The following is a 19,464-nucleotide window of genomic DNA, read 5'->3' on the forward strand; positions in this document are numbered from 1 at the left end:
ATCCCACCCCCTCCCATCCCCTCCCTCGCCCCCATTCCAACCCGCCCATCGCCTTCCATTTGGACTCAAAACCACCGGGGCCCACAGGAGCCCCCCGCTCTCCTACCGGGGAAGTCGGCGATGAAGACGACGTCCGTGTGTCCGTCCAGGCCGCTCTCCAGCTCCTGCAGCTTCTCCCTCCATGGCGACAGCTCCACCAGCAGCGGCAGCAGCCACGGCGTGGGGCGCCATGGGGACCATTCCGCCGTCACCAGATCCACCCGTGGGTCCACCAACCTGCGGGGTCACCAGTGGGGCCGGCGCCCCACACAACCCTCCCTGCGTCCCCATGTGTCCCCATCCCACCAGAGCCCCCAGCGTCCCCCACAAGCGGCCCCAGCGATGTCCCCGTGTCCCCCCACGCGTCCCCCCCCGACTGGATGCAGTGTTGGGGGGCAGCAACCTGCCCGGCCCCCTCGGTGTCCTTGTGTGTCCCCACTGATGCCTGCATCCTCACCTTTGTTGGAAGTGCTGATGGGGTCAGCGCCCCACAGGACCCCCCCAGTGTCCCCACCTCTACAAACGTCCCCATATGTGCCCTCACCCCACAGGATCCCACCAACATCCCCACGTCTCAGTGTCCCCATATGTGTCCCTATGGATGGGGTCAGTGCCCCACAGGACCCCCACAGCGTCCCCATACGTGTCCCCACCTCTACTGGAAGCACGGATGTCCCCATATGTGTCCCCACCAATGGGGTCAGTGCCCCTGAGGGCCCCCCCAATGTCCCCACATGTGTCCCCACCTCCATTGGACCACAGTGATGGGGTCAGTGCCCCACAGGACCCCTCCAATGTCCCCATCTGTGTCCCCATCTCTATTGGATGCAGTTATAGGCTCAGTGCCCCACTGTCCCCCTCACTGTCCCCATGTGTGTCCCTATTGATGGGGCCAGTGCCCCTGAGGACCCCCTCGATATCCCCACGTGTCCCCACCTCTACTGGAAGCACCGATGTCCCCATACATGTCCCCATACGTGTCCCCAACAATGGGGTCAGCGCCCCCCTGGCCCCCTCAGTGTCCCCATACGTGTCCCTACTGATGGGTTCAGTGCCCCACAGGACCCCCTCAGTGTCCCCACCTCTACTGGAAGCACCGATGTCCCCATGTGTCCCCACCGATGGGGTCAGCGCCCCACTGGAACCCCAACATCCCCCCATGTTCCCCCACCTCCACGCACTCCCCCCACCCAAAGCAGCGCCGTGTTCAGCCCCCCCCAGGCCCCCCCCCAGCTGCCCCCCCCCCCCCCCCCAGCGCCCCCACCTCTGCTGGAAGCGGTCGTTGATGGACACCCAGATGTCGAAGTAGATCTGGGGCTGGGACACGTTGTACTGGGGCAGGATTTGGCTCAGGCACGTCGAGTATTGCTTCAGCATGTCGGCGTGGTCCTTCCAGCGCCGGGTCTGCGTGAACACCTACAGACCCCCTCTATCAGAGCGCAGAACCCCCCTCCGACCCCCCCAAGCCCCCCCCCCAAAGCCCCGCAGGGCCGCATCGCTCACCCCTGGCTTCAGGTAGCCCACCTCCCCCGTCAGCCCGTCCCTGTAGGTGATCTTCACGTGCTGGTGGAAGCGGGAGTGCACCATCATGTCCCACGAGTAGCCGTACAGCCCCTTGGTCCAGCTGTTGTAGCCCTGGGGGGCACAGATGGCACAGCACGGCCTGGCTGCCAGCCCACCGCTGCCCCACATCGCCACCAATGTCCCTGTAAGACCCCCAGCACTGCCAATGTCACCACGTGCCCCCCAGCAGTGCCCTCACACCCCTATACGCCCCCCACCAATGTCCCCGTGTCCCTCTGTGACCCCTCCACCAATGACCCCAGTTCCTCATGTGCCCCCCAGCACCGCCCCTGTGCCCCCCACTGATGTCCTCACACTCTCGTGTGCCCCCCCAGCGGTGTTCCTGTGTCCCTATTTGCCCCCCACCGGTGTCCCCATATCCCCATGTGCCCCCCATCAATGTCCCCATATCCCCAAGTGCCCCTCCCCAATGTCCCTGTGTCCCCATGTGCCCCCCACCAGTGTCCCCATGCCCCCATGTGCCCCCAGCAGCATTCCCACTTCCCCATACGCCCCCCACCAGTGTCCCCATGTCCCCACCACCAATCTCCCCATGTCCCTATGTGCCCCCCACCAGTGTCCCCATATCCCCATGCGCCCCCCCACCAATGTCCCTGTGTCCCTGTAAGACCCCCAGCACTGCCAATGTCACCACGTGCCCCCCAGCAGTGCCCTCACACCCCTATGTGCCCCCCACCAATGTCCCCGTGTCCCCCCCAGCGCTGTCCCTGAGACCCCACACCCCTAAATCCCCCCCCACCAATGACCCCAGTTCCCCATGTGCCCCCCAGCACCGTCCCTGTGCCCCCCACTGATGTCCTCACACTCTCATGTGCCCCCCCCAGCACCGTCCCTGTGTCCCTATGTGCCCCCCAGCAGTGTCCCCATATCCCCATGCGCCCCCCCAGTGGTGTCCCTGTGTCCCTATGTGCTCCCCCCCATGTCCCCATATCCCCATGTGCCCCCCCACCAGTGTCCCCATGCCCCCGTGTGCCCCCAGCAGCGTTCCCACTCCCCTATACGCCCCCCACCAGTGTCCCCATGTCCCCACCACCAATCTCCCTGTGTCCCTATGTGCCCCCCACCAATGTCCCTGTGCCCCCACGGCCCCCCCAGCAATGTTCCCACCCCACTGAACGCCCCCCGCTGACGTCCCCCCCTCCCCCCCAAGTCCCCCAGCCCCCAACAGTGCCCCCACGTCCCTTTGTGTCCCCCATTAACATCCCCATGTCCCTATGCATCTCCCAGCAGTGTCTCTGTGTGCCCCCCCCACTGTCCCCATTTGCTCCCAGCACTGTCCCCATGTCCCTCTGCGACACCCCACACGTCCCCATGTCCCTTTGTGCCCCCCACTGACATCCCCACACCCCTATATACCCCCCTCCAATGTCCCCACATCCCCCCCCAGCAACCACATGTGCCCCCCAGCAGTGTCCCTATGTCCCTATGCCCCCCTCACCAATGTCCCCATATCCCCATGTGCCCCCCCACCAGTGTCCCCATGGCCCCATGTGCCCCCAGCGGCGTTCCCACTCCCCTATACGCCCCCCACCAGTGTCCCCATGTCCCCCCCACCAATCTCCCCCTGTCCCTATGTGCCCCCCACCGATGTCCCTGTACCCCCACGGCCCCCCCAGCAATGTCCCCACCCCACTGAACGCCCCCCGCTGACGCCCCCTCCCCCCCCATGTCCCCCAGCCCCCAGCAGTGCCCCCATGTCCCTGTGACCCCGTGTCCTCAGGGATGTCACCCTGCTGGGGACACCGGGGGGTCCCTGTTGTCCCTGTGTCTCCATGTCCCTAGAGATGTCTCCCTGCACCCACGTCTCCCTATGTAGGCTCCCTACGCCTCCCTCCCCTCCATCATCCCCACACATCACCCCTCCCCCCCCCCCCCACCCCCCAAATCTTCCCCCCCCCCCGGCGGCGCCCCCACCTGCGTGATGAAGTGGGAGTAGGGCAGGAAGAGCTGCTCCAGCACGTAGAGCACCGTGAAGGCGGCTGCCAGCTGCTGCCGCAGCGCCGGGCGCCACGCGGCCCCCCGCCCCCCGTAGTGACAGTCAGGGCTGCGCTGGGGGGGGGCCGTGGTGGGCAGCAGCCCCTGCAGCCATCGTGGGCAGCGGGACAACAGGCGGCGAGGCCACGAGGGGTGGCAGAACAGCCCGCTGCTGGCCAGCATGGTGTACGAGAACATCCCTGCGGGGGGACGGCGTTAGGGACCCCCGTAATGCCCCTGTATGGGGAACGGGGACACTGTGGGGACAGGGGGGGACAGGGACTTTAGGATCCCTCAGAATCCCCTGCGTGGGGTAGGGGGACACAGGGACAATGTTAGGGACCCCTGAGTGCCCCCTGCATGGGGAATGGGGACATTGTGGGGACATTATGGGGACATGGGGGGACAGGGACATTAGGATCCCTCAGAATCCCCTGCGTGGGGTAGGGGGACATCTATGGGGACACAGGGACAATGTTAGGGACCCCCGAGTGCCCCCTGCCTGGGGTATGGGGACATTATGGGGACATTATGGGGACATGGGGGGACAGGGACGAAGTTAGGGACCCCCCAGTGCCCCCTGCCTGGGTAACGGGGACATCTATGGGGACATGGGGGGACAGGGACATTAGGGATCCCCCAGAATCCTCTGCATGGGGTAGGGAAACATCTATGGGGACACAGGGACAAAGATAGGGACACCCGAGTGCCCCCTGCATGGGGAACGGGGACATTATGGGGACATGGGGACAGGGACATTAGAGGTCCCTCAGAATCCCCTGCGTGGGGTAGGGGGACATGTATGGGGACATGGGGGGACAAGGACAAAGTTAGGGACCCCCCAGTGCCCCCTGCCTGGAGAACGGGGACATCTATGGGGCCATGGGGACACAGGGACATTAGGGATCCTCCAGAGTCCTCTGCATGGGGTAGGGGGACATGGATGGGGACACAGGGACAAAGTTAGGGACCCCCACATGTCACCAGCGTGGTGTAGGGGGACATGTATGGGGACACAGGAATATTAGGGACCCCCCCAATGTCCCCATGTGGGGCAGGGGGACATCTATAGGGATTTGGGGACACATTACGGATCCTTCAGAGTCCCCTGCATGGGGTAGGGGGACATCAATGGGGACATGGGGACACAGGGACATTAGGGACCCCCTCAATGTCCCCAACGTGGGGCAGGGGGACATCTATAGGGACATGGGGTCACAGGGACACTAAGGACCCCCCAGCGTCCCCAGCAGGACGACATCCCTGAGGACACGGGGTCACAGGGACATGGGGACAAACCTACAGACTCCCCAGCGTCCCCTGCATGACGTAGGGCATCCATGGGGACAGGGGGACGCGGGGACATTAGGGATCCTCTTTGTGGGGAAGGGGGACACGGATGGGGACAAGGGACAAAGTTAGGGACCCCCAAATGTCCCCTGCATGGGGTAGAGGGACATCTATGGGGACACAGGGACATGAGGGACATCTCCGAGCCCCCTGCGTAGGACAGGGCAACATCTGTGGGGACGGGGGGACACAGGGACATGGGGACGGCGTTCGAGACCCCCGGCACAGGTCCCCCCCCAACCCAGGGACCCCCCGGCACCCCCCCCCTCCCCTCCGCCGCGTCACCGATGCTGAAGAGCTGGGAGTTCATGCAGTGGAAGTAGGTGACGAGGACGAGGCCGAGGGGCCGCGTGGCGTCGAAGAAGAGGAGGAAGCCGGCGGAGAGATCCAGCGCCAGGCCCCCGCCGTGCACCACCAGCCGGCTCGTCAGCTCCTCCGACAGCACCAGCCTGCGGCACCGCGCCGCCCCGACCCACAGGCGGTTGGATACGTGAGCGCATGGTCGGTTCCAACCCCGTCACTATGATTCTGTGAAATCCACCAACCCAACCAACCAACCCAACCAATCAGCCCAACCAACCCAACCAACCAACCCAACCAACCCAACCCAACCAACCAACCCAACCAATCAGCCCAACCCAACCAGCCCAACCAGCCCAACCAATCAGCCCAACCCAACCAGCCCAACCAACCCAACCAACCCAACCCAACCAATCAGCCCAACCAACCCAACCAACCAACCCAACCAACCCAACCAATCAGCCCAACCCAACCCAACCAACCCAACCAATCCAACCAACCCAACCAATCAGCCCAACCAACCCAACCAGCCCAACCAACCCAACCAATCCAACCAACCCAACCAACCCAACCAGCCCAACCAGCCCAACCAGCTCAACCAACCCAACACAACCAACCAGCCCAACCGCCCAACCAACCCAACCAACCCAACCAAACAGCCCAACCAACCCAGCCCAACCAACCCAACCCAACGCAAACCAATCCAACCAACCCAATCAAGCCCAACTCGACCCAACCCAACTCAACTCGACCCAACTCAAAACCAACCAACCCAATCAACCCAACCCTACTCAAAACCAACCAACCCAACCCAACTCAACTCAACCCAACTCAAAACCAAACCAACCCAACTCAACCCAACCCTACTCAAAACCAACCAACCCAACCCAACTCAACCCAACTTAAATCCAACCAGCTCAGCCCAACTCGACCCAACTCAACTCAACCAACCCAACCAGCCCAACCCAATCAAACCCAACCCGACTCCAACCCAACCCAACTCAACTCCAACCCGACTCCAACCTGCCTCCAACTCAACTCCAACCTGACTCAACTCCAACCTGACTCAACTCCAACCTGACTCAAGCCAACTCAATCCATGCCAACCAACCCACCCCACCCAGCCCAACTCACTGAGTCAACACAGCCCAACCCACCCCAACCCACCCCGACCCACCCCACCCCGCTCACCGAAATGGGGAGAAGAGCCAGTGCCGCGCCAGGGACGCCATGGAGTACCCCCCCACCCAGTCAGCATCCAACTTCTTCAGCCCCGCGATGAAGTAGACGATGAAGATCTGTGGGGACACACGGTGACGTCCCCCGCTGGGGATGGCAGGGGGGGACGCGGCGGGGTGGCACCCACCTGGGCCCGCAGCAGGGTGTAGTTCCAGAGGGGGACGTGGGCGTTGCGCTTCTGCGGGCGGAAGAGGCCATCGATGGAGCTGTGGGGACACGGGGGGTGGCACCGAGGGGATGTGAGCGCCGTGGGGTGGTGGCACGGCCGCCCCTTGGGGACAGCGAGACACGGGGACCCATCGGGAAATGTGGGGACATCAGGGTCGCGTCACCCCGTGGGGACCCCGATCCCATGGGACACCCCACACCCCTCTGCCCCACTGCCCCAGACCCCACCTGCAGCTCCCCACCCCTCCTCCCATCGCCCCCACCCCACGTCCCAGTACCTCCACGGCCTCGTATCCCCATGTCCCCAAGATGTCCCCATGTCCCCCCGGGCCTCCATATCCCCACATCCCCATGATGTCCCTGGACCCTCACGTCCCCATACGGCCGTGTTCCCGTGTCCCCACACCTCCGTACCCCCACCCTCCTGTGTCCCCACGTCCCTTATCCTCATATCTCCACATCCCCATGTCCCGCTGTCCCCATATCCCCGTGCCTCCATGTTCTGGTGTCTCCATGTCCCCATTTACCCACGTCCCCACATCCTGATGCCCCCATATCCCCACGTCCCCATATCCCTGTATCTCCACCCACATCCCCGTATCCCCACACCCCCGCGTCCCCACGACGTCCCCCATAAAACCCCATATCCCCATGTCCCCACATCCCTGTATCGCCCCCATCCCCACGACGACCCCAGTTATGTCCCTATAACCCCATATCCCCACATCCCTGTGCCTCCCCCCACAGCCCCACCCCCCCTAAAGCCCCCCCCAAAGACCCCCCACAGCCCCAAACCCCTAAATCCCCCCCGTCAAGCCCCCCCAAAGCCCTCCCCACAGCCCCAACCCCCCTAAATCCTCTCCCAAATCCCCCCCCCAGCCCCAATACCCCTAAATCTCCCCCAAACCCCCCCAGCCCCAACCCCCCTAAATCCCCCCCACAGTCCCAACCCCCCTAAATCCCCCCCCAAATGCCCCCCCCACAGCCCCAACCTCCCCTAAATCCCCCCCACAGCCCCAACCGCCCTAAATCCCCCCCCTAAATCCCCCCACAGCCCCAACCCCCCTAAATCCCTCCCTAAATCCCCCCCACAGCCCCAACCCCCCCTCAAGCCCCCCTCCAAGCCCCCCCTGCCCCAACCCCCCTAAATCCTCCCCCACAGCCCCAACGCCCCTGAATCCCCCCTCAAGCCCCCCCTCCACAGCCCCAACCCCCCTAAATCCCCCCCTCAAGCCCCCCCCCAAATCCTCCCCCACAGCCCCCAACCCCCCTAAATCCCTCCCAAATCACCCCCTAAAGCCTGCCCAACTCCCCCCCAAACCCCCCCCACAGCCCCACAGCTCCACAGCCCCGCAACCCCCCCCCGCCCCACAGCTCCCCCAACCTCCCACAGCCCCCCCCCACCCCACAGCCCCCCCCCCGCCCCCTACCCGTATCGGTCGGCGCCCAGCAGCGCCAGCTGGAAGGCCAGCAGGCCGTACAGGTAGGAGTGGTTGTTCCAGCTGGCCTTGTCCAGCAGCAGCACGTACCAATATGGCACCAGGAAGGCCACGGCGCTCAGCCGGTAGCAGCAGCCCAGCATCACCCCCAGCGCGCCTGCGGCGCCCGCGCCCACGTCACCCCAAGTCCCCACGTCACCCCAAATCTCCACCCCGGGTCCCTTTATACCCCCCGTCCCCCCCAGTGCCCCCATTCCCACGATCCCCCCGCGCCAACCACGGCCCCATATCCACCCCCAGGACCCACACCCACCCCCGTGCCCCTATACTCACCCCAAACCCATCCCCATGACCCCATGACCCCATCCCCACTCTCAGCCCCTCGTCCCCCGTGTCGCCAGGTACCCAGCAGCACCACCCTGCACCCATCCCATACTCACCCCGCACCCATCCCCATCACCCCGCACCCATCCCATACTCACCCCGCACCCATCCCATACTCACCCCGCACCCATCCCATACTCACCCCGCACCCATCCCGTCACCCCGCACCCATCCCATACTCACCCCGCACCCATCCCATACTCACCCCGCACCCATCCCATACTCACCCCGCACCCATCCCATACTCACCCCGCACCCATCCCGTCACCCCGCACCCATCCCGTCACCCCGCACCCATCCCATACTCACCCCGCACCCATCCCATACTCACCCCGCACCCATCCCATACTCACCCCGCACCCATCCCTTCACCCCGCACCCATCCCTTCACCCCGCACCCACTCCCATGTCCCCATTCCCATCCCCATCACCCCATACCCCCCACCATGACCCCGTACCAAAAACCCCACATCCCCCCCCATGACCCGACCCCCATCCCTATGACCCAACCACATGACCCCATACCCACCCCAAGGACCATTTCAGTGACCCCATACCCACTCCCAGGAGCAAATAACCATCCCACACCAGTCCCAATAACCCCATTCCCATTTTAAAGACCCCATACCCACCCCCAGGACCTTATTCTCACCCCATATCCATCCCCATGACCCCATATCCACCCCCAGGACCTTATCCTTACCCCATACCCACCCCCATGATCCCATACCCACCCCATATCCATCCCCATCACCCTGAACCCATCCCCAGGACCCCATACCTACCCCCAGGGTCTTATTCTTACCCCATACCCACCCCCATGACCCCACATCCACCCCCACGACCTTACTCTCACCCCATACCACCTGCATGACCACACACCCACCCTATATCCATCCCCATGACCCCATACCCATCCTATACCCATGCCAATGACCCCAAACCCACGCCATGACCCCATACCTACCCTATATCCATCCCCATGACCTCATCCCCATCCCCAAGACCCCACGCCCACCCCCATGTCCTTATTCTCACCCCATGCCCCCTCCATGACCCCATACCCACCCTTTATCCATCCCCATGCCCTTATTCTCACCCCATATCCATCCCCAGGACCCCATCCCCATCCCCATGACCCCACATCCATCCCCAGGACCTCATTCTCACCCCATGCCCCCTCCATGACCCCATCCCCACCCTTTATCCGTCCCCAGGACCTTATTCTAACCCCACATCCATCCCCATGACCTTATCCCTACCCCATACCCCCTCCATGACCCCTTTACACACCCTATATCCATCCCCATGACCCCGTACCCATCCTATCCCCATCCCCATGACCCCATGACCCCACATCCACCCCCATGTTCTCATTCTCACCCCATATCCACCTCCATGACCCCACACCCACCCCATGTCCTTATTCTCACCCCATGTCCCCTCCATGACCCCATACCCACCCTTTATCCATCCCATGACCCCATACCCATCCTATCCCCATCCCCACGACCTCACATCCACCCCCATGTCCTTACTCTCACCCCATGTCCCCTCCATGACCCCATACCCACCCTTTATCCATCCCCGTGACCCCGTACCCATCCTATCCCCATCCCAATGTCCCCATCCCTATCCTATACCCATCTCCATGACCCCATACCCACCCCCATGTCCTTATTCTCACCCCATACCCCCTCCATGACCCCATACCCACCCCCTTTATCCATCCCCATGACCTTATTCTAACCCCATATCCATCCCCACGACCCCACCCCCACCCCCATGTCCTCATTCTCACCCCACACCCCGCACCCATCCCATACTCACCCCGCACCCATCCCATCACCCTGCACCCATCCCATCACCCCGCACCCATGACCCCATGACCCCCCCCCCATCCCCCTTCCCTCACTGCCCCCACGCACCGAGCGCCATGACGGCGTACAGCAGGTACATCCAGTCCAGGGGCAGCGGCCGCAGGGCGGGCAGCAGGGGGAAGCGGCAGACCTGCAGCCCGTCCAGGTAGCGATGATCCAGGCGCGCCAGGCCGCGCTCCTGCGGCACGTCCAGCACCATCAGCAGCCCTGCGTGGAGGGGGCGCCGTCACGGCTCGGCACCGGCAGCACCGGCAGCGCCACCATCAACCACCATCATCACCACCACCACCACCAACCACCATCATCACCACCATCAACCACCAACCACCATCACCACCACCATCAACCACCAACCGCCATCATCACCGCCATCATCGCCACCATCAACCGCCACCACCAACCACCATCATCACCACCATCAACCACCATCACCGCCGCCATCACCACTGCCATCACCGCTGCCATCATCGCCACCATCATCGCCACCATCATCGCCACCATCAACCGCCACCATTGCCACAATCAACCGCCACCATTGCCACAATCAACCGCCACCATTGCCACAATCAACCGCCACCATTGCCACAATCAACCGCCATCATCGCCGCCACCATCAACCGCCACCATCAACCACCATCAACCGCCATCATCACTGCCATCATCGCCGCCACCATCCACCGCCATCATCGCCACCATCCACCATCACCACCACCATCACCACAGCCACCACCTGCACCACTGTTCATCACCACCATTGTCACCGCCATCAATCACCGCCACCATCACCACCTGCACCATCACCGCTGCCACTGTCCCCACCTCCACGACCACCATTATGACCGCTGCCACCAAAGTCACACCACCGTCACCATCAGCGTCACCACCACCACTGTCACTGTCACCATCACGACCATCACCACCCCCACTGCCATCACCAGCAATGCCACCACCACCACAACACTGTCACCACCACAACGCCATCACCACCACCACCACTGCCATCACCAGCAATGTCTCTGCCACCATCACCGCCACCATCAATGCCATCATCACCACCACCGCTACCACCAACGTCACCAACTGCCACCACCACCACCGTCATCGTCACCTCTACCACCACCACTGCCATCACCATCAGTGTCACCACCACCACCACCACCCCCCCATTGCTTCCACCACCATCACCTCCGCCACCGCTGTCACCTCCACCACATCATTGTCACCGTCCCCACCGCCACCACCACCATCACTGCCACCACCACCGTTGTCACCAACCATCACCATCACCGCCATCTCAACTGTTGTCACCATCAGCGCCACCACCACCACTGTCACTGTCACCATCACGACCATCACCACCCCCACTGCCATCACCATCAGTGCCACCACCATCACCCCCCCCATTGCTTCCACCACCATCGCTGCCACCATCACCTCCACCACCGCTGTCACCTCCACCACACCACTGTCACCGTCCCCACCGCCACCATCACCACCGTTGTCACCAACCATCACCACCACCATCACCATCACCGCCATCTCAACCGCTGTCACCATCAGTGCCACCACCACCACTGTCACCGTCACCAACACAACCATCACCACCCCCACTGCCATCACCAGCAATGCCACCACCACCACGCCGTCACCATCACTGCTGTCACCGCCACAACCACTGCCATCACCATCAATGTCACCGCCACCACCATCACCGCCACTCTCACCACCACCACCGTCATCGTCACCTCTACCACCACCACTGCCATCACCATCAGTGTCACCACCGTCACCACCACCCTCCCATCGCTTCCACCACCGTCGCTGCCACCATCACCTCCACCACCGCTGTCACCTCCACCACACCACTGTCACCGTCCCCACTGCCACCATCACCGCCATTGTCACCAACCATCACCACCACCATCACCACCATTGCCATCTCAACTGCTGTCACCGTCACCAACACGACCATCACCACCCCCACTGCCATCACCAGCAATGCCACCACCACAACACTGTCGCCACCACCACTGCCATCACCATCAATGTCACTGCCACCACCATCACCGCCACCATCAATGCCATCATCACCACCACCGCTACCACCAACGTCACCAACTGCCACCAAAACCACCACCGTCATCGTCACCTCTACCACCCCCACTGCCATCACCATCAGTGTCACCACCATCACCACCACCCCCCCCACCGCTTCCACCACCACCTCTGCCACCATCACCTCCACCACCACTGTCACCGTCCCCACCGCCACCATCACCACCATCCCCACCGCCACCAGTGTCGTTGTCACCACCTCCGCCACCAACCATCCCCAGGACCCCCGCCCCCCCCGCGGCCGCTCACCGAACGCGGCACGGAAGGCGCCGAGCGCCGCGGGGTCGGTGGGTCGGTGCAGCAGCTTCACCAGGCGCTGCCACGCCGTCACCTCGCGCAGCTCGAATCCCAGCAGGCGGCGGCACGGCCCAGGGGGGCTGGGGGGGCTGGGGGGCGGCGCTGGGGGGCTGGGGGCCGGGGGGTCAGAATGGCCCGGCCTGCGGCGCCGCGTGGCGGCTGTGGGGCGGACGATGTGAGGGCTGCGGCCCCATAACGGCCCCACTGAGGTCTCACAGCCCCACAGCTGCCCTATAGCCTCAGGAGGGGCCTCAACGACCCGTAACAGCCCCGCAATCCCATAGCAGCCCCATAGAGACCCCACAGCTGCCCTATAGCCCCAATAGTGGCCTCACTGCCCCATAACAGCCCCACAATCCCATAGCAGCCCCATAGAGACCCCACAGCCCCATAGCTGCCCTACAGCCCCACTAGTGGCCTCACTGCCCAACAGCAGCCCCACTCAGGTCCCACAGCTGCCCTATAGCCCCACTAGTGGCCTCAATGCCCCATAACAGCCCCACAACCCCATAGCAGCCCCATAGAGATCTCACAGCCCCCATAGCAGCCCTACCACGTTCTCATACCCTCATAGCAGCTCCAGAGCCCCATAGCAGCCCCCATAGCCCCCACAGTGGCATCATAGCCCCACAGCTGCCCTATAGCCACAGTAGTGGCCTCAATGCCCCATAACAGCCCCACAACCCCACAGCAGCCCCATTGAGATCCCATAGCCCCATAGCTGCCCTATAGCCCCACAGCAGCCAAAGAGCCCCACCGCTGCCCTATAGCCCCAGTAGTGGCCTCATTGCCCCATAACAGCCCCATAGAGATCCCATAGCCCCATAGCTGCCCTACAGCCCCACTACTGGCCTCAGTGCCCCACAGCAGCCCCACAACCCCATAGCAGCCCCATTGAGGTCTCACAGCCCCCTCAGCAGCCCCCATAGTGGCCCTACAGCCCCCACAGCAGCCCCACAGCAGCCCCACAGCTGCCCTATAGCCTCAGTAGTGGCCTCAATGCCCCATAACAGCCCCACAATCCCATAGCAGCCCCATTGAGATCCCACAGCCCCTATAGCCTCACAGTGGTCCACAGCCCCATAGCTGCCCTATAGCCCCATAATAGCCCCACAATCCCATAGCAGCCCCATAGAAGCCCTACAACAGCCCTATCACGTTCCCATGCCCTCATAGCAGCCCCACAGAGCTTCCACAGCCCCACAGCCACCCCACAGCCCCACAGCAGCCCTGCAGCCAGCATAGCGACCCCATAACATCCCCACAGCAGCCCCACGGCTCCCATAGTGACCCCATAGCGGCCCTATAACATCCCCATAGTGTTCCCACAGTGGCCCCTACAGCCCCCACAGCAGCCCCATATCCCCACAGCAGTCCCACTGGCCCCACAGCAGCCCTACAGCCTCCACAGCAGCCCCATAGTGGCCTTATAGCCCCATAGCAGCCCTACAGCCGCCCCCCAGTGATCCTACAGCTCCCACAGCAGCCATAACGACCATACAGCCCCCACAACAGCCCCATAGCGACCCCATAGTGGCCCTACAGCCCCACAGCTCCCCACAGTGGCCCTACAGCTCCCATATCGACCCCACAGTGGCCCTATAGTGGCCCTACAGCCCCCATAGCAGCCCCATAGCAGCCCCACAGCACCCACAACGGCGCTACAGCCCCACAGCTGCCCTACAGCTGACCAGGTGCATCATGCTGCGGCCCTACAGGCCCACAGCAGCCCCGTAACGACCCCACAGCGGCCCCACAGCGGCCCCGCAGCCCCACATCGCCCCCATCGCCCCCATTCCCACCCGCTGCCGCCTCCGCCGCCGCCATCGCCCCGCTGCTCCGCCCCGCCGCCCCGCCCCGCCACGTGACCGCGCGCCGCCCGCTGGGAACCAATGGCAGCGCAGGGCTGGGAGCCGCCCCTTGACCTCTGACCTCGCACTGACCTCTGACCCCGCCCCGACCTCTGACCTCCCCCCACGCACACACACGATGGCGGCCCCACCCCCAGTGTGGGGAGCCTATGGGGGCCTGTGGGCATCCGTGGGGTACAGAGCGCTCATGGGGCAGCTATGGGGCAGCTATGGGGTGGTTATGGGGCAGCTATGGGGTGGTTATGGGGCAGCTATGAGGCAGCTATGGGGTGGCTATGGGGCAGCTATGAGGCAGCTATGGGGTGGCTATGGGGCGGCTATGGGGCAGCTATGGGGTGGCTATGGGGCAGCTATGGGGCAGTTATGGGGTGGCTATGGGGCAGCTATGGGGCAGCTATGGGGCACTGTGGGCGGTCCCCATATCCCCATGTTCCCATACCCCATCATGTCCCCACCATGTCCCCATGAGTCCCCATGTCACCCCTTATCCTCATGTCCCCACAGTGTCCCCATGTCCCCCCGATGTCCCCCAGTGTCCCCGTACCCCTGTGTCCCCATTGTCCCCATTGTCCCCATGACGTCCCCATATCCCCATGGGGTCCCTCTGATGTCCCCTTATCCTCATGTCCCCATGATGTCCCGATGTCCCTGTGTCCTCATATCCCCACGAGGTCCCCAAAATGTCCCCAAAATGTCCCCATATCCCCGTGTCACCTCCATGTCCCCATATCCCCACGATGTCCCCGCGTCATCCCCACGATGTCCCCGTGTTCCTGTGTCCCCATATCCCCACCGTGTCCCCACCGTGTCCCCATGGTGTCCCCACAGTGTCCCCACATCCCTGTGTCCTCATATCCCCACCGTGTCCCCATGGTGTCCCCATGGTGTCCCCACAATGCCCCACATCCCTGTGTCCCCATATCCCCATATCCCCATGATGTCCCCATGGTGTCCCCTTATCCTTGTGTCCCCACAATGTCCCCACATCCCCTCAAGGTCCCCATGATGTCCCCACATTCCTGTGTCCCCATGGTGTCCCCTTATTCTCACGTCCCCACAGTGTCCCCATGTCCCTGTGTCCCCACATTCCCACAGTGTCCCCATGATTCCCGATGTCCCAATATCCCCATGTCCCCACGGCGTCCCCACGGTGTCCCCACGTCCCTGTGTCCCTTGTCCCCATGGTATCCCCATGTCCCTATGATACCCCCTTATCCCCATATCCCAGCCGTGTCCCCGTGATGCCCCCACATCGCTGTGTCCCCACATCCCCCATGTCGTCCCCATGTCCCCACGATGTCCCCATGTCCCCACAATGTCCCCACATCCCCATGTCGTCCCCATGTCCCCACGATGTCCCCATGTCCCCCCGCTGTCCCCCCCCCCCGATGTCCCCATGCCAGCCGTGTGACACAGAGCGGTGCCAGGCACAGGGGGACAAAGAGCCGAGTGTGACAGCAGTGTCACTGCAGGGGGGGGGGGAGGTCTGTGGGGTTATGGGGACATCTATGGGGTTCTGGGGGGGGACATTGGGGTTTGTGGACATCGGGGGCTGGGAGAGACACATCTGTGGGGTTTGGGGGGGGCACATCTATGGGGTTCTGGGGGGCACACATTGGGGTTTGAGGACATTGGGGTCTTTGGGGGGACACATTTGTGGGGTTATGGGGGCATGGGAGTCTGGGGGGGGGCATCTCTGTGGGGTCTTGGGGGGAGACACATCTGTGGGGTTTGGGGACATCAGAGTTCTGGGGGGGGGGACGGACATCTATGGGGCTTTGGGGATGCGGGGTCTGGGGTGGGAGAGGTGACACATTTGTGGGGTTATGGGGACACATCTATGGGGTTTGGGGGGGGACACACATTTGTGGGTAATGGGGGGTCATCTATGGGGTTTGGGGGGGGACACATCGGGGTTTGGGGACAAGGCGTCCGGGGGGGACACATCTATGGGGTTGGGAGGGGGACATTTGGGGTTTGGGGACATTGGGGTCCTTGGGGGACAGGGACACATCTGTGGGGTCGAACCCCGCCGCCCTTCGGGCTCGGCGCTGTGGGGCAGCGCAGCTCCGCCATGGGGCGGGGATTCCGGTACGGGCGGGGCGGCCGCTCCGGTGCCGCTCCGGTGCCGCTCCGTCCTGAGCGCGGTGCCGCTCCCGGTGCCGGTGCCGGTGCCGGTGCCGGTGTCACCCCCCGTTGTCACCCCCGGTGCCCCCCGCCATGGTGAGCGCTGCGGTCACTTTCGCTTTCGCTTCCCGGGGTGGGGGTGGGACGGCACCGCCTTTGTCCCCATGTCCCCCCCCTTCCCCATGTCCCCCCCCGTCCCTTTGTCCCCATGTCCCCCCCCCCGTCTTTCTGTCCCCCACCCCTCTGTCCCCCCCGGGTTTGCTGTCCCCCATCCCACGTCCCCAAAGTCCCCAAACTCCCCCAGCCCCCTGATCCTGGGGACCCCCCTCCCACAGCCCCGAGGTCCCCCATCCCAATCCCTGTCCCCAAAGCCCCCACGTCCCCAAGGTCCTCCATCCCATGTCCCTAAAGCCCCACGGTCCCCATGTCTCTGTCCCCAAGGTCCCCAAAGTCCCCATGTCCCTGAAGTCCCCCACCCCATGTCCTCCACCCCCATGGTCCCCAAAGTCACCGTGTCACCAAGGTCCCTGATCCCATGTCCCCTGGACCCCAAAGTCCCCAAGGTCCCCCATGTCCCCCATCCCATGTCCCTCTGTCCCCAAAGTCCCCACACCCCTGAGGTCCCCCATCCCCATAGTCCCCAATGTCACCATAACTCCACGGTCCCCCATCCCATGTCCCTAAAGTCCCCAATGTCCTCCATCCCACGTCCCTGTCCCCCACCCCATCGGTCCCATTGTCCTCCATCCCATGACCCTGTCCCCAAAGTCCCTACATCCCTCTGTCCCCAAGGTCCCCAAATTCCATGGCCCCCCATCCCATGTCCCTGTGTCCCCAAATCCCCGCACCCCTGAGGTCCCCAAAGCCACCATACCTCCATGGTTCCCCCCCTCAACCCGTGTCCCCATCATGTCCCCATCCTATGTCCCCAAGGTCCCCACATCTCCACAGTCCCCCATCCCACGACCCTAAAGCCCGTGTCCCCAATGTCCCCAAAGTCCCCGCACCCCTGAGGTCCCCAAGGTCCCTCACCCCATACCTCTGTCCCCACAGCCCCCATGTCCCCAAGGTTTCCCCATCCCACATCCCTAAGGTCCCAATGTCCCCAATGTCACCACATCTCCACGGTCCCCCACCCCATGTCCCTAAAGCCCCTGTGTCCCCATTGTCCTCCATCCCGTGACCCTGTTCCCAAAGTCCCTACATCCCTCTGTCCCCAAGGTCCCCAAATCTCCATGGCCCCCCATCCCATGTCCCTGTGTCCCCAAAGCCACCGTACCTCCATGGTCCCCCCCCCCTCAACCCGTGTCCCCATCATGTCCCCATCCTGTGTCCCCAAGGTCCCCACATCTCCACAGTCCCCCATCCCACGACCCTAAAGCCCGTGTCCCCAATGTCCCCAAAGTCCCCACACCCCCAAGGTCCCTCACCCCACACCCCTGTCCCCAAAGTCCCCACATCCCCACGCTCCCCCCCAGGCGGCGCTGGCCCGGTGTCACCAGGAGACAGAGGAGGTGAAGGAGCTGATGAAGCAGAACGTGGCCAAAGCCTGGGAGCGGGACGGGAAGCTGGAGGAGCTGGGGGGGAGAGCGGAGGAGCTGAGCGCCATGGTGGGACATGGGGACACGGAGCGGGGGACAGGGAGGGGACACGGGGACACGGCCCTAAGGGACACTGTGGGGACATGGGGTCTGTGGGGACATGGCACTAAAGGGACACTATGGGGACATGGGGACACGGCCCTAGGGGACGCTGTGGGGACATGGGGTCTGTGGGGGAGGTGGCCCTAAGGGGACACTGTGGGGACACGGGGACACGGCCCTAAGGGGACACTATGGGGACATGGGGTCTGTGGGGACATGGCCCTAAGGGGACACTGTGGGGACATGGGGGACACGGAGCTGGGGGCAGTAAGGGGACAAAGGGACACGGCCCTAAGGGACACTATGGGGACATGGGATCTATGGGGACACGGCCCGGGGGGGGGAAATACGTCCTTTGGGGACGCAGCCCTGCGATGGGGGACACCGTGGGGACCACAATCGATGGGGGGCGCAGCCTCGGGGTCGGATGGGGCCCCTGCTGGGCTGAGGGCAGCGATGTCCCCACGATGTCCCCACGATGTCCCTCCATGTCTCCTCCACGTCCCGTCTGTCCCCGCAGAGCTCCACCTTCCGGCGCAGCACCAGGGCGGTGCGGAAGCAGCAGCGCCCCCAGCGGCGGTGCGGGGGACGCGCAACGTGGTGGGCGGCGCTGGGGGCGGGGGCCGCGGTGCTGCTGCTGCTGCTGGGGCTGGGATTGGGGCTGGGGCTGCGGAGGGGCGGCGGGGCGGAAGCGGAGCGGCCCACGGGGGAACCGGGAAGCGCGAGATGGGGCTGAGGGGGCGGCGGGGAGCCCTGAGGGAACCGGGGAGGGGATGCGGGTCCTATAGGGAACAGTGGGATGTTATGGGGGTCCTATAGGGAACAGTGGGATGTTATGGGGGTCCTATAGGGAACATTGGATGTTATGGGGGTCCTATAGGGAACATTGGGATGTTATGGGGGTCCTATAGGGAACAGTGGGATGTTATGGGGGTCCTATAGGGAACATTGGGATGTTATGGGGGTCCTATAGGGAACATTGGATGTTATGGGGGTCCTATAGGGAACAGTGGGATGTTATGGGGGTCCTATAGGGAACATTGGATGTTATGGG

At 63.7% G+C, this 19,464-nt stretch overlaps 1 protein-coding gene across 1 annotated transcript; it reads right to left on the reverse strand.

The window, feature by feature from the left end:
• Nucleotides 1-65: 65 nt before the first annotated feature.
• On the reverse strand, nucleotides 66-14,596 carry GGCX (gamma-glutamyl carboxylase; the record flags this gene model as incomplete). Its single annotated transcript, XM_079547502.1, has 11 exons — nucleotides 66-276; nucleotides 1,304-1,455; nucleotides 1,543-1,674; nucleotides 3,538-3,797; nucleotides 5,233-5,396; nucleotides 6,439-6,545; nucleotides 6,614-6,692; nucleotides 8,085-8,250; nucleotides 10,406-10,564; nucleotides 12,722-12,928; nucleotides 14,572-14,596. 11 exons carry the CDS (start codon nucleotides 14,594-14,596, stop codon nucleotides 66-68), a joined length of 1,662 nt encoding a protein of 553 aa, XP_079403628.1.
• Nucleotides 14,597-19,464: the final 4,868 nt, after the last annotated feature.

This window comes from Tetrao urogallus, assembly GCF_951394365.1.
Source record: "Tetrao urogallus genome assembly, chromosome: 27".
NCBI lineage: Eukaryota > Metazoa > Chordata > Aves > Galliformes > Phasianidae > Tetrao > Tetrao urogallus.